Here is a 14,999-nt window from a genome sequence, read left to right as displayed (position 1 = left end):
TCTCGAGATTCAGATAGCAAGAGGTAGTACTGAGCATAGACTTCAAGATATGAACAAATATGCAACCCATTATCCAGAGCCTCTGAACTATAGGAACGTTCTTGATACCTAGCGAAACTTGTTGACGATGGAGTAGAAACAGCCGACAGACGAACGGAACCAATCAGCGCCGTCTCCTCTGCACCCTTCACCGCCTTCCACACCTACAGCCCTAAGCCCTAAGCCAATATCCCAATCGAGTATAGAACGGAGGATCTTCAGCAAGTGACGCCGCCGTCGCAAAAGAAAGTTGAAGAAGTCGAAGAAGCTCGAAAGTAGCCTTGAAGCCCTCAATTCGGCGACGGGGACACTTCCATCGCATCCCAAGGTCAATCCTCGCTCCTCCTCGGCGGTCACCCACATATTCAGCCCAAAGAAAATGGCCTCACCATTTCTCACCCCGGGCTCCCACTCGCAGCTCAACCAGCTTGCCCTCCTCCACCTCCGCCGCGACCAAGCCATCCCGACCGTCCTCCAGCTCCACGACGAAGACAACGCCGGCTACAAGGAAGGGAAAGTGACGACCACGCGCTTCGGCTCCTTCCCGCACACCACCCTCACCGGCCAACCATGGGGTTCGCAGATCATCGCCTCGAAGGTCGACACGGGCTCGCGCCGCGGCCGCGGCCCGCAGAAGAAGAACCGGCAGCTGAAGCGCAAAGCGGACGAGCTCACCACCAATGACTCGGCGGAGGGGGGCAACGACAGCCCATCCGGTTCGCCGCAGGCCGCCGTCGCCGCGGCCAGTGGATTCCTGCACCTCGTCTACCCGACCCCGGAGCTGTGGACCATGTCCCTGCCGCACCGCACCCAGGTCGTCTACACCCCGGACTACAGCTACATCCTGCACCGGCTGCGCGCACGGCCGGGCAGCTCGATCATCGAGGCCGGCGCGGGCAGCGGCTCGTTCACGCACGCGGCCGTCCGAGCGGTCTTCAACGGATACCCCACAACCACAACAGCAGACGACACGACACCACCCCCCTCATCCTCATCCTCCTCCTCCACCTCACTACCCAACAAGAAACGCCTCGGCCAAGTCTCCAGTTTCGAATTCCACGAACAGCGCGTCGGTAAGGTCCGGCAAGAGCTCAAGGAACACGGCCTGGGCGGGTTGGTGCACGTCACGCACCGGGACGTCTACCAGGACGGGTTCCTCGTCGGGGACGCGGAGACGGGGACCTCGCCCAAGGCCAACGCGGTGTTCCTGGATCTGCCAGCGCCCTGGCTCGCGCTGAAGCACCTCGTGCGCCACCCGGCCTCGGGCGCGGAGTCGCCGCTGGACCCGACGTCGCCGGTCTACCTGTGCACATTCTCCCCTTGCCTGGAGCAGGTGCAACGGACGGTGAGCGTGCTGCGGCAGCTGTCGTGGCTGGACATCTCCATGGTGGAGGTCAACAACCACCGGATCGACGTGAAGCGGGAGAAGGTCGGGCTCGAGTACGAGAAGGTGCGCGGCGCCGTCGTCTTCCCCAAGTCCGTCGACGAGGCCGTCGCCAAGATGCGCCACGTCGAGGAACACTCCCGCAAGTATCGCGAGTTGCAGCAGCAGCAGGAGGAGGAGGAGGATGACCTTCTGAATAGCACCACCACCGCCAATACCCCTCTGCCCGCGTCCTCGGGACCGGCTGTCCCCGCAAAGGAGGAACATGCTGCGCCCCCCACCACCTCCTCCTCCAGCAACATCCCGCTGTACAAACAAGGGCGTCTCGTCCATCGCACCGAAGACAACCTGAAGACCCACACCTCCTACTTGGTCTTCGCCGTCCTGCCGCGCGAGTGGACCGAGGAAGACGAGCAGAAATGCCGCGACAAGTGGCCCCCGCACCGCGTCGATCAGCCCATGCAAACTGACAAGCCCAAGGGAAGGAAGCAGCTCAAGCGCGAGCAACTGCAGCGGGAGGAGGCCGAGGAACAGCAGCAGCAACAGCAGAAGCAGCAGCAGCAGGAGGTAGTAGCAGGAGGGGAAAAGCCGGCCGATGCCTCTGAAGAAGCTTAGTTAGTTTTTCCTTATCAACAAAAAAGCTTAGGGCCTATCTTCCCAGACGCGATGTAATACTGTCCTGTCCTCCAAACCCACCAGGGATGTTTATGTAGTGGTTGATGTACACGGATACCCCATACCAATAGGATGGGTATACCAAGCCTGGCCAGCCATGTCGCAAGAACAAGAGAGGTGGAAAGTATGTGCTCGGTTTTCTGCGTGGAGATCGATCGATTCGAGAGAGTCTACAATGTGCATCTCATCTTCATGCCATCAGAAAAAAACTCACACACGAGGGGATGGATGCCCTGCCCAATGGGCCCCACCCCCGGCCCCCGTTTCTAGTTTCTATCTATGTACAAGAGAAATAAAATGCTAAAATGGGAAAATATTTCATGGAGCTTCGTCGTCAGCAGCCGTCAGAGTACAACGAGAGAAAAAAGGGAGAATATGAAATTTGTGTATGTTGAAAAACATCATGGATGAGATCACTTAGCACCCAAGCAAGGGATCTGGGAAAGCGTCTGAGGCCGGGCTGACAAGGAGAAAAGGTAATCATGGGGGATCGGAGGGAAACTGATGGGCGAAAACCGAGGTTATGTATTTTATTTTACAGGTTGTTTTCTTTCTTGAACTTGTCCCAAGCATCGTTTAGGGCGCCGAAGACTGCACCGGCGATCATCCGCTGCTCGGTCGTGGCATCTGTGGGGATCTAGATGAAGAGTCAGTTGCTGAAAGACGATCATGAGGCATGAACATATCAGGTTGTTACCCACCTTATCGGGATGCACTTTGGCAATGCCCTTCATGTACTGGATCTTGACCTTGTTGGGCATGATGAGCTCGGACATGTTGACTTTCTTCCAGCCGGCCTCGGGCCAGAGCACGCTATCCAGACTGCCCAGCAAGGCCCGAAGGTTGTCTTGCTTCCCGCCCTTCCACGCCGCCAATTTGGCATCGACGCTTTCCGACAAGGCGAATTTCTCCTCGTCGGCGCGCTCGGCCGCCTGGTTGGCGGCTCGCAAGCGAGTGACGGCCTCTGATGAGGTGCCAGATGAGCTTTGCAGATCGGCCAGAGCAGATGCTGCTTTCTTCGGCGCAGGAGCAGGTGGGCGTCGGGCAGGCGCGGCGGGATTAGCGGCGGGCTTGCTGATCCCGGCGGCCTTTTCGCAGCGATTGCGACCTTGGATACTCGTGCTGCCTCCGTGTCCACTTTCCACCGCGAGCTTCCAGGTCTGTGCGGCCTCGGTCCATTTCTCTAGCTGTTCCAACGCCTCGGCCTTGCGCATTAACGCCTTGCCGAAGAAGTCCTTCATCGGCTTGGCGGCCTCGCCATTACAGAGGTCGATGCTCTCGCCTTCGCCCTTCATTGGGCCAATCAACTCCAGCATGGTATCCGCGTCTCCGATTGCCACCTTGGGCTCACCAACCTTCAGGGCCGTCATGGCGCGATTGCTGCGGATAAGGATGGTAATGGGATGTGTATCTGGCAAAGGTGTCAGAGCTGCGGAGAAGGCTTCGTGTGCGGCACCATAGTCGCCCCGCTTGTAAGCATCCGCGGCGATTTCGCGTTGACGATGGGTCGAAGAAAGTGCTTGTGGCGACACGGGAGGGATTGATCGTGCCGGAGCCTTGGGTCGGGTGGGTAAAGCTTTAGCTGGTGTGGAGGTACGCGAGGGTTGAGCGGGCGAAGGTGAGGGTTTCGGCTTCGGCGCTGAAGCTGAAGCTGAAGCTGGAACTGGAGCTGCGGAATCAAACAGGTCGACTTGCGGCTCCGGGGCAGGGGACTGAGTGACAGGGCGCTTTCTTCTTGCCGGGCTAACGTAAGCTTGCGCCGATTGCTCCTCCACAGCAGACTTTGTCAAACGGGACCTCGGATCCCTCATTTCACTCCTCGGTGTCTGCCGCATGAACGCAGGCTGTTGTACCGGCCGATCCCTTGGCGGAGACGGCTGTCGCCTGACGTTGGTGCTGGCAGTGCGAGGCGCAGGCCCATCGTTCGACCGTGCAGGGTTTCGTGATGAACGAACTGGGCCGCCTGACTCGAGCAATAATGCTTCATCGGTCATATTTTCAGACCGTGCCTGGGGCTGCGTAGAAGTTCGCGAACGATCTTCGCGAGGACGATCAACAGAAGGTTCGCCATGAGCATGAGCGGGTGTCTCCCTCATCCATCGCGGCTGGCTGGGATCATGATCCACATTGAAATCTTGGACCACCTGCTGCAGCTTTTTGTTGCCAGTCTTCCATAGAGAGTTCGCTGTCTTCAACAGATTATTTCCAAATGCGGCTGCGATTTGAGACGGGTCCTTTTCCGCGGACATTGGCGAGCGGTTGTTGCTCCGGGACCGCTCTTGTTGCATCCACGTGGGCACATCGCGGCTAGGTCTTTCATTCCGTTCTCTACTTCTCTCAGCATGAGCGGGGGCGCGATCACCTCCGGATGGCCTACTCCTGGACTTCTGACGGGATTCTTCATGCGCCTGAGTGAGAAGCAAGCCAACAGCCGCCTGAACATCCGTACCAGATGACGTCATGCGCAGGGCCTGGCTGGCTTTATCCGCAGGGAATCCCATATCAACAAGCTCCGCGATGGCGTGATCAATCCCACTTGTAGGTCTCGGGGATGGAGCATGATGCTCGGCCTCCAGGGGTGTAGGTGGTTTGGCGGGAGGCTCTGGCCGAGGAAGCTCAGAGACTGGCTTACCCAACAAACCAAGGAAATCGTCATCATCGTTGGCAGCTTGGGACTGCTGCGATGGTTGCGCGGGCTTAGGTTTCAACTGGTTGAGGCCAAATGGATCATCGTCGTCGTCGGGGAAAGCCATACTGCTGCCTCCGTGCAGCGGTGCGCCTGCTCCGTTATGGCTAGCCTGAGAGGAGCCTGCTCCGACCGGCGGCGCAGGGCTTGCACTAGGTACAGGAAAGTGCGTCGAGGCATCTACGGGTGCGGATGCACTGAAGGCGGCAAGTATATCATCTTCATCGGCAGAGGCTGCGCTTTGCTGTCCCGTGGCAGTGGCAGGCACCGAGGCTGCCGGGGTTCCCCCTCGCTCAAGACTGTCCCAGAACTGGTTGTTCTGTCCCCCATATTGATTTTCGAACCGGGATCTCTTCTCCGCCTCCTTTCTGGCCCTGTCCGCTTCTAGCTGCTTTTGTTGTTCGAGGAGCGAGAGATTCTTGTTCGCGCTAGCTGCATTGAAGGAGACCAGGTTTGCAAAGCTGTCTTTATCTGGCGTTGCGGACTTTGACGGCGGATTGGAGGGGCCGGAGGATGCAGATAACGGCGTGGATCGGCCAGATAGTTCACTGCGACGGACATTCTGGAATAAAGAACCCGAGCTCATGGGGGGAGGCTTGCGGGCGTCATTGTTGGACGAGGTAGACGCCCAGTTCAGACCGCTTAAGTCATCCATTGTGATCGGGTGTGAGGAATCAATGGGCTTGGGCCTAGACGCTTGGAATTAGGATCGGAGAAGTAATTCGCAGGTGAGGGTGAACCCACCATGAACGTAGTATACCATGCGGGGGGCGGTTCGAGTAGAATGAGTCGGCAATGAGGCGAGCTTGGGGATCTGAGCCGCAATCTAAGGTCACAGTGGGTTCAATGAAAGAGTGTCAGGCTCTGCATCCGAATTCAGAGTCAGAAATGGTAGGTAGAGTAGTCCGATGGCCTTATCCGCGGCTGTCGCCAACTTCCCCTGGCTGTTGGAGGGCCGCGATCGTCACCGCGGCTGACGTGGCTGACGTGGCTGAGATGATGTGGCTGTGTGCTCATTTCCACGTGACTATGCGTTCGGCCTCCGTAGCCGCTTACTAACCTATCGACGACATTGGGTTTCGAATCTAGTCTTAGAGACCCTTTTGGCTAGATCAGGCTTTGCAGGGATTATTGACTGTCTCGGAAATTTCTGCTAGATTGGAAAAGTTCTCATCTGGGGAAACGAGAGTAGAAGAGACATCAGGTCTTTTACAAGTAAGATCGTGTCCAACGCATTGGACGAGGATCTGAGCTTCCATTTGGACTCATACTCATGCTACTGTACGTAGGCAGAGTGTCCGAATTAGTGTGCCATGCAGCAGATTAATGATATATGCAAAGGATAGACGAGGGCTTCTACCGCTTTAGTTACGGCTACAGAGTCACAGACACTCCCGGAGAAGACTTGACCAGGGATTCCGGCTCTGACCCTTGGGAGCGGCAGGGAAAGCCCATCTGTCACGGCACAAGGAGGCAGATCAGCAGTGGATTCCTTCCAGCCGGTGGAGAACAGACATCCTGACGTCCCGAATGGGAGAATGACACGGTCCGTAGGTTTGCAATCGGGTCTGACGCCGACCAAACAGCGCGGCAATTCGTTCTGGAGAAAGTGGAAACTCCAGCCCAGATTTAGCATCCTAACCCTAACTTTTCCGATGCCGTCCATACTTCCATATACCCTAGCCAGAATTGGGCAGAGCTGGTCTGGATGGATGGGTCCCGGTGGCTCTCGGTGACTCCATCAGCATCATCAACCCTCAGTGAAGGGAAGTTCTAGGCGAGAGGTCTCGTAATGACAAGATAGATTGACCAGAGCTTTTCCAGGCTGCTCCGTTGGTGCGCTGTTCGTTCTCGGGTCTAGTGTCGACGGAGATTCGATGAAGCTCATCTCCGCGCTTCGAATTGAGTGCTGCATGCACGAGACTCGCAGAATTGTGCGGGAAGGCTCTCACGGTGAAACTGGAGGTCTGAATTATAAGGCTGGTTTGCCTTCAGATCTGTGGCATAGAACTAGTGTGTTTGATTATCATCATGAAAGGGTTGCTTCGAACGATTTGGCAACTGACAAGTATCATGGCTGGAACTCAAAAGTCTTCACATGACAGGGCAACAGTTAATATACAAAGTACCAGCAAGGTACTCTATGTTCCAGAATTACCGTCCATCGAAATTTGACAGGAGCCATTTAGATGAGGGACGCGCATTGCCAATAGTTGACGGCGGTGATCATACCCGGAGTGGATAAGCACTGCGACGAATAGAGTTTGCGGGGGGGTATTGACCATTTCTTACAAGGGTAAACAAGAAGCTGCTCAGCTGCACAACTACAGGCTTCCCCTCGAAAATACACAGCCAGGAGCAAGTAACTACGATATGCTTTTTGTCAATAAGGTATACTGGGCTACGGTCAATCGTATAGCTATCGCGTATCACGTGATGCACTATCGACGCGGATCCTGTATGGCGTCTTTTCGCACTTTTTCCAAGTTATGGCAGTGTGGCGGAGTGGTTAACGCGTGAGACTTGAACATCTGTGTGCTTCTCGCATCAGATCTAGTAATCTCATACCCTCGGGTGCCTGGGTTCGAATCCCAGCGCTGTCGATTGCTCTTTTTTTCTTTTCGTCGAATGACCCAGGCGCTTTATGCGAGACACACCAGGGAAGGATGTATGAGAGCCGGAGTCCTACGATGGTGGTTGTTCGAGGTTCTCGATTTGAGAGATCTCAAGGGTCTAATGGCGCAGGTCACGGATCCAACGTACTCTACCCACGCAGTTGACGATGGTTAGCATATAAATTGGCAGCGTGGCTGGTGCATTCCTTCCCTGGAGAGCAAGCATACGTACAGTTGGGTAAATACAGGACCGAACGCATTGTACGTACCCGTATTCTGACACGCCTACCTGATGAACCTAAAGCATGTAATCCGGCAGACCCAGCAGGACGGCCAGGACCGTGTCCCTCTGCGTTAGCGGCACGCCGGCTCATGGTGAAAGCCAGGAGGGTCTACTGTTTGGTCTAGTACATAGTTACACAGTACATGCTTATGCAGTAGTGTCTTGCTATAAGAGGTCAAGCATGTGTCTCTGATCGGAAGCCATTGAGCTAGCTGAGTTATACGTCAAGTCTTAGAAAGCTGTCCACAGTGTCGTACGATGCATGTCCTTGGCCGAGGTAGAGAGGCTGGGTACCCGAGCGCAAATAGTATAGCCTGTCAGCCACATGTTGTTTTTCCCACTTGAGCTGGGAGCCTGAGGTACCCTGAGGTGGGGCCGCTAAGTAGGATTGATTACGTTCCCCGATCAGGGAATCAAAACGACAAGCGAGGATGGTACTTATGGCCACACAAGACAACAGGAGTTGAGAGACAATATCAGTGTTACGACTTGAGGGAACGCGCGAGAATGCACTTCGGAAATTTATTCTATCGGCTAATGGATTTACCATACTGAGTTTACCCTCAGCCGTTGGCAGTTCTCCCTCATGGGTCAGTCATGGTATAGTATTGTACCCACGGTGCTGAAAACAGGGTCAGAAGCGGGCGGTATGATACCCGTTCCAGACGAGAAGCAGGTACTTGGTAATGTCCGAGCACGAGTATTCCTGCGCACCGGGCTGAATTCACGGTCCCCATGGTATCAGAACATGCGCAAGGCATACCGCATAGTGTATGGCGAGTAATAGCCGAGCATTATTAAACAAGGCGCTGCTTTCGAGTGCCTGCAGGCCTTCCAAATTGTTGCCCACAAAGTATAAGTGTCAGAAGACAGTGAAGTCCTACGGATGTATAGAACATCAGACCACCTAATAATTTCGCCAACAAAGACCCCAATGCGGGGATTTTTATCGCAACGGACATGTTCTAGCTCGAGCTCACGTCGGTGGCTTGGGCGTTTTGAAGTGACAAAGGTGACCACATAACCAAGCATGGATGTACCGATGATCGTCCGATCAAGCGGCAGTTATCAGTCGGTGAGCCTATCACAATGCACTCGAATCTGTGGGGAAGATATGAAGCAAGTGTACGACATACCTCCTATGGTGCAGTACATCCTGTCACGAATGGTAGTCTCATCAACGGGCTAGCAGACCTCATCTCTCCACATCAACAGCTTGTAGCGTTGAAACGTCGATATCTGATTGAACGCAGTCGAGCCAAGCAGCGACCGAAGTGCGCTACGAGTAGTACTCTCGCTCAGCGTCTCTAGTCAGCCTCTTGGATCATTGACAGGTTTGGGCACCAGAGCTGATGTTGAGTCCCGCTCTGCAGGAGACTTATCGGCTCATCTGCAGCGGGACAGCCTCACACGGGCATTGACATCCAGTATCCACTGACAGTGGATATGTGTCCCACACACACGAGCACGGTCAAGAGCTGTTCCCAGTGTTGCCCCAGGCAGATCCCCGTTCCAAACTTTTGGCGGCGCTTGGACATGTTGCGATCCATGGTTCAGATACGCGACGACCCACGTACTGTCGCGCAAAGCCCACGGGCAATTCGCACACCAGCAAAACATGTCAGCCGAATTGCATATTGACGCGAACATGAGTTGTAGACTTGTGGTTGTCACAAACTCACATCTCGCACACATAAGCTGCAGTTTGAGATCGACGCCGGTGTGGAGGAGGTTCCGGCCGAAGCGTGAGTCAATAAGGTTCACTCCAAGCCATAGCCGCGCGCATCGGCGCATCGTCCCCGTTCGGAGCGCGCATTCGTGGATGACTACCTAGTATGCAAATAGAGTTGCCGATCTAGTACAAAGGCTAGTACCGAATTAGACTCAGGTCTCGAGGTGCCACTACAATAGTGAATTAGTGATAGCATGACGACTCGCACTCACCCGTGAAGGACGCGAGAGACGGCTCGGATGATGTAATGACCTTAGTAGTTGGTGCAAAGGCCAAGTGATGCTCATAAATGGCCCATAGTCGAAAGCAGGGGCCTTAGATCCTTGGCTAGTAAGTAGTCAATGCTCAATAATACTCGAGGGTCATATGGTTCTTCCCCATGATCATCCTCGAGTTGGTGTGGAACGGCGCCCCGCAGGAGCAAACTATTTGCGATTCTCCCCTATAATGGCTCCGGTCACTGACTCGCATTTGCCTGCTACAGCGACCGACAACCAAGTGGGAGAAGAAACCTGCATAGAGGTGAAAACCCTGAGCATCGGATTTCCATGTTTCTGCTAACGGACTCACCTGTAGATCATCGGTTGGGGCCGATAAGTTACCTCCGAGGCTCCGACCTACTCGAGTAGCTTATTTGGGTCTGGGATTGAGGCTTAGATGGGTGATACAATAATTCCGGGTGCTAAATGTGGCAAAGGTTGGATATCCGTAATCTAAGACGGACTCCATGGACGGGTATGTGTCAGAGTCAAGAGGCCTTTCTTGGTACCCAGACGCTTGATGCCGTCTCCAGCCACCGTGTCGGGTTCGACTGGGACCGATTTGCCACTGGCAGTGGATCTAAAGCTTGGTCATTATCGCTAGGGGCATCTAGCGCTGGCAAAGCTGGAGTAGTGTGTCAATCTCTTATGAGATGAAAATGCGCATATTTGGCAATGAAAGGGCGTTGATTCTACTTACTGGGTCAATAGTGCGAAACAGTCAGTGTATCGCATTCCGCGTCCAACACCCACACAGTGCGAAAACCCCTGTGTTCTTGGCTAACCTCTCGGCGCACGCCCTCGGGTTGTCGCCTTTTTCATCGCTAGCAATTGTTCTCAGGGCTGTGTTCTGTGTTCGTCCCCGAGGGAAGGGGAAAACAACCGATAGGGTAGAAACCCAAATGAGGTGGGCTCGGCTGTTATCCGCGCGGATACCAGGGAGCTTTTGCAAGTCGAATTAGGTTCGGTCAATCAGCAAGGTAATTCGAAGCTGGCACTTGAGTAGGCTTGTATCTTTTGAATTTTCATTGGGTATGTGCTGAAGATCCGCCGAAATCGCTCACAGCAGTCAACAAAGCCCCAAAGTCAACAACAACAATAACCACCACCACCACCACCACCACCACCAACAACGACAACAGAACCCTTCATATCCATTTACGCTTTCTGCCCCGCCCGCAGACTTTGGTGTCTTTGAAGGTTTTGTTTTCCTTTCCATTTCTTTCAGATGAGATGCAATTGTAGTAATTCCTAATCGAGTTAAGATAGACGGTGGCAGAAAATAAGCGAGGTCCTTGATGTGCAGTGAGTGGAAAGAAAATGGCTGCCGGCAAACCGCTAGATCCGCATGACTGGGGCGAGGGGGAAAAGAGGGCGGCGGCGCAAGAGACAAGACTCCAAGACCCGGAACAGCCTTGAGCGCGAGTCTGTCCGTGCTCACCCTGCTCCTCTTAGACTACCAGTTTTTTCTCTGATCCTCACTAGTTAAACTTACTTTTCATTGGTTCCATCGATCTGGGTCCAGGACAGCCGACTTGCCTGTCTGTCGGCCGTAGCACGGGGGGAGGGGAGGGGAGGAGAGGGGAGGGGGTTGAAGGTGGCCTTTTCGACCTGCGTCTTGCGGTCCCCTCTTGGATCCATTTCCGTAGCAGATGCCCCATACCTGGGAAATTGGCACTCAACGAGTTAACACAGTGGCCGACTTGATAGCTGCCTTGAGGGGCGCATGGTACTCCTGAAAAAGTAAGCTGGAGACAACTAAGCTAGTACGAGTACTGGGTGGTCCTGTAGTGACGAGAAGGTATTGATTAGGTATGGTATGGTACCAGAGAAGAAGTTTACTGTATAATACAGCAAAGTCCGGTATTGCAGCTGTATGCGGTACTGAGATGGATGCAGCTGCCATGCATCGCAGGAGGTTTAGGGCACACAGTACAGTAGTACATACTGCACAATCTACAATCTACAAGTACTACTAAGTACAAATCTAGGACTTTAGATAAAGAACAGGGTGAGATTGCGACGGCTCTGACCTCATCACTAGCTTCGGATGTGTTGCCTCGATGGTCATCAATCACACTACGGAGTATAAACTGAATGAACTCATTGACCCCTCAGCTTCTCAGGTCTTCAAAAGCACCAGTTGGTTTGCGGGTCCAGAAATATTAGGTCTGACTGAACATCAGCTCCATGGACTGTCGGTGGTTGCCTCCTGTTATGTTATGTTTACTTGGTTAACAGTTGGTTTGTATGCAGTATGCAGTATGCAGTATGCACTCACTGTATGGCCCCCCCTGACTAGACTGACTAGAGAAATCAAAACCCATCTGTCTCTATCAGAGACTAAAATCCGCCATGCAGCCGGTTTAAACAACTTCCCCCTCCCAAGCTCTCCACCTCCGACTCCGAGACTCGACTAGGTTACTGGTTCTGCGCCGTAGAGAGGGCCGTGGCTCAATTACCCGGTCCTTTTCGTGCCAATGAGGGAGGTCTTAGTAGCCCTGCTAAGGTTCCTAAGTTTCCTAACCTTTCCTAACTTTCCCAATGCTCTCTAAGCTTGACTTTCCCCTCGACTGCCCCCGCTCTGTATTACACTGTCGTTGCTGTTGTCGTTATTATTGTTATTATTACTTCCCCTCCTTATTATTAGTAGTTTGACTCTTTTTCCCCCTCCATTTGCTAACCTTGAACAAGAAAAAAAAATAAATAAGAAATGGAAAAATAAAAACAAAAATAAAAATACAAAAGAAAAATCCTTCTAGGCACAGAAATGACAAGAAAACATGGTAATTTCATGTAAAAATGATTCACCCTCTTCCCCCCCCTCCTCCCCAAAAATAAAATTCACATTCAGATTAAAAGAAGAAAAGCAAAATCTAGACAGCTAGCCAGATCCCAAAAGTAAACTCATATGTAAAAACTAAGGGCCCTGTCCTTTTTTCCTTTCCGTCACTCCAGTCTCTCTCTTTCTCTTTCCCCCTCACTCTCACTCTCGCCCGCCAGGAGCAACCACTGCAGATCTCTTCGTTCTGTTTACGACCTTTTTTCTCTTCTGGGTGCCCAATTTTGCGTTCGGCACTTCTGCTGCTGACACCAGACGTTCAGTCTAGCCTTGGAACTTTATCGTTCTTTCTCCTCGGTTCTTACCATCCTCGACTTCTTCAACGGAAAACAAACTATTTTTCCTTTTCTCTGAGCGCTTTGTTTCATCCATCTATCTCGCCCACCCGCTCACCCACTCTAACCAACCAACACACTCTCCGCCCACCATGGGTCTTTTCAAGCGCAAAGACTCTAAGAACTCGATCCAGAGTGAGAAGGATGAGCAGGAATCCTTTGCCTCCGCCAACAGTGCCCGTACCTCGAGTGCATCGTTGAGATCCCCCGGGTATAAGGGAAGCGGGTTGCCTGCCTCCATACCAGAGATGCCGATTGCCAAACCGCCCGATCCAGCCCTGGATCCCGCAGCTTATTTGCGGAGCATCCACGCCGTCCGCGAACGATGCTCATACGTTCTCAACAAGGCGAAGAGAAACAGACTCAACCACTTTGATGTTGATATGAGCAAATTCATTGCCACTGCCTCGTACATTGTATCTATCATCAAGGTAAGAGGAAACTGCACGCACTTTGGGGACCCCCCCCGTCGTATTTGTCTCAGGATTCGGTGTGCTAACCAAGCTGGTTCCTTCTAGAGAGACTATGCTCCCGACTACGACGCGATTCCTCCTCATGGACGCTGGCAGCACTTTGACGTGGGTGGCCGACCCCGCGTCAACCAACTGCTTCAGTCCTGGCCTAGTACTATTGACGCGCAAGAACGGACCCGTCGGCTGATCGATCTGTTTGTCGTCTCCGTTCTTCTTGATGCGGGCGCAGGGAACGGATGGTCCTACAAATCCAAGGAGTCGGGCAAGATCTACTCTCGCAGCGAAGGCTTGGCAGTAGCTACGTTGGAAATGTTCAAGAGTGGCTTGTTCAGCAGCGACCCCACCGAACCCTGTCAGGTGGACGGCGCTGGGCTGAAGAAGATTACCGTGGAGGTGCTTGCTAAGGGAATGCAACACTCGGAGCAGAACCCGCTTGCAGGCATTCAAGGTCGCGCTGGACTGTTGATCCGACTTTCTGAAGCTTTGAACAACCAGGACTTCTTCGGCGTCGATGCGCGACCCGGAAACTTGCTAGGTAAGCGAAGACCGACCGGTCTGTCTTCTGCCTAACACCGGCTAACCTACGATATGCAGATTACCTTCTTTCCCACCCGTCTACACTCGCCTCGTCCGTTCCGATCGTTCCTATCACCACCCTCTGGAGTGTGCTCATGGACGGACTCACCCCGATCTGGCCTCCCTCGAGAACGCAGATCGACGGCCTGTCTATCGGAGACGCATGGCCCTGCTCTGATCTACCTAAATCGCCACCCGCACAGCCCTGGGAGAACATCGTCCCGTTCCACAAATTGACGCAATGGCTCTGCTACTCCATCATGGTTCCCATGTCGAAATTGATGAAGATCCACTTTGCGGGCAGTGAACTGCTGACGGGTCTTCCCGAATATCGCAACGGCGGCCTCCTGATTGATATGGGACTGTTGAGTCTGAAGGAGAAAGACCTGGAGCGCGGGCTCACGGCATACAGAGAGAATGCTCAGATTAAAGGACAGCCAAATGTCGAGGTTGTGCCCCTTTTCTCGACGGATGATGATGTGGTGGTGGAGTGGCGTGCCGTCACTGTTGGCTTCCTAGACGAGCTGTTGTCAGAAGTCAACGGGCAGCTTGGGCTGGTAGGAGAAGACCAGTTGACACTTGCACAGATGCTAGAGGCAGGCTCATGGAAGGTAAGCTGGAAATCCATGTCTGATACCTATTGAGGTGAAAACATGCTAACAAGCAACTCTAGGGTGGCCGCGAGATTGCCGAAGTATCCAGGCCCAATACGAAGGAGCCTCCCATCATGATACGCTCGGACGGCACTGTTTTCTAATGATCGCATACCTCGTTGATTTCCTGGATACCTGACTCCGCCAGCTAGCGTTTGCTGATTACCTTACGGCTGGTGGAAGTGCTTATGACTTTGATGACCGGATATTCCTTCGCCTTGTTACATATTTACTGTTCTCCCTCTCTGCGTGTGAAGAACACCATTCGGGTCGATTCTGGACTGGAACGCCTTGAATGTTATACCTAATTGGCGTCTGCTGTACATTTGATTCTACTAGGGGGGATTCTGATATTTTACTTTTCATGTACACATGGATATTGGTCTGTACATTCTACATCAATCATTACAGGGGAATGAATTGAAAGAAGTCGCAAAGAGATTCTC

At 53.3% G+C, this 14,999-nt stretch overlaps 4 protein-coding genes and 1 non-coding gene across 5 annotated transcripts; 3 read left to right on the top strand and 2 right to left on the bottom strand.

The window, feature by feature from the left end:
* Positions 1 to 310: 310 nt before the first annotated feature.
* trm61 (tRNA 1-methyladenosine methyltransferase subunit GCD14) lies at positions 311 to 2,350 on the top strand. Its single transcript, XM_040943942.1, has one exon. It carries the CDS (start codon positions 419 to 421, stop codon positions 2,036 to 2,038), a length of 1,620 nt encoding a protein of 539 aa, XP_040804999.1. The 5' UTR covers positions 311 to 418; the 3' UTR covers positions 2,039 to 2,350.
* Positions 2,351 to 2,633: 283 nt separating this feature from the next.
* On the bottom strand, positions 2,634 to 5,439 carry BO72DRAFT_370049 (UBA/TS-N domain protein; the record flags this gene model as incomplete). Its single annotated transcript, XM_040940941.1, has 2 exons — positions 2,634 to 2,735; positions 2,800 to 5,439. The coding sequence occupies 2 exons, from the start codon at positions 5,437 to 5,439 to the stop codon at positions 2,634 to 2,636; spliced, it is 2,742 nt and encodes a 913-aa protein (XP_040804998.1).
* A 1,836-nt stretch (positions 5,440 to 7,275) lies between these two features.
* Positions 7,276 to 7,387, top strand: BO72DRAFT_t56. Its single transcript has one exon. It is a non-coding gene; the product is annotated as a tRNA-Ser (tRNA).
* Positions 7,388 to 10,330: 2,943 nt separating this feature from the next.
* Positions 10,331 to 11,409, bottom strand: BO72DRAFT_265956 (uncharacterized protein). Its single transcript, XM_040940165.1, has 2 exons — positions 11,170 to 11,409; positions 10,331 to 11,116 (listed from the first exon to the last, which is right to left on the bottom strand). Exons 1-2 carry the CDS (start codon positions 11,313 to 11,315, stop codon positions 10,744 to 10,746), a joined length of 519 nt encoding a protein of 172 aa, XP_040804997.1. The 5' UTR covers positions 11,316 to 11,409; the 3' UTR covers positions 10,331 to 10,743.
* A 1,135-nt stretch (positions 11,410 to 12,544) lies between these two features.
* Positions 12,545 to 14,740, top strand: BO72DRAFT_444986 (URC4/urg3 family protein). Its single transcript, XM_040943941.1, has 4 exons — positions 12,545 to 13,282; positions 13,370 to 13,859; positions 13,919 to 14,511; positions 14,574 to 14,740. Exons 1-4 carry the CDS (start codon positions 12,944 to 12,946, stop codon positions 14,655 to 14,657), a joined length of 1,506 nt encoding a protein of 501 aa, XP_040804996.1. The 5' UTR covers positions 12,545 to 12,943; the 3' UTR covers positions 14,658 to 14,740.
* The last annotated feature ends 259 nt before the right edge of the window (positions 14,741 to 14,999 follow it).

This window comes from Aspergillus fijiensis (assembly GCF_003184825.1).
Source record: "Aspergillus fijiensis CBS 313.89 unplaced genomic scaffold BO72scaffold_7, whole genome shotgun sequence".
In the NCBI taxonomy this organism is placed as follows: Eukaryota; Fungi; Ascomycota; class Eurotiomycetes; order Eurotiales; family Aspergillaceae; genus Aspergillus; species Aspergillus fijiensis.
The sequence above is the reverse complement of the archived record's forward strand: the minus strand, read 5'-3'. Positions and strand labels throughout refer to the sequence as shown.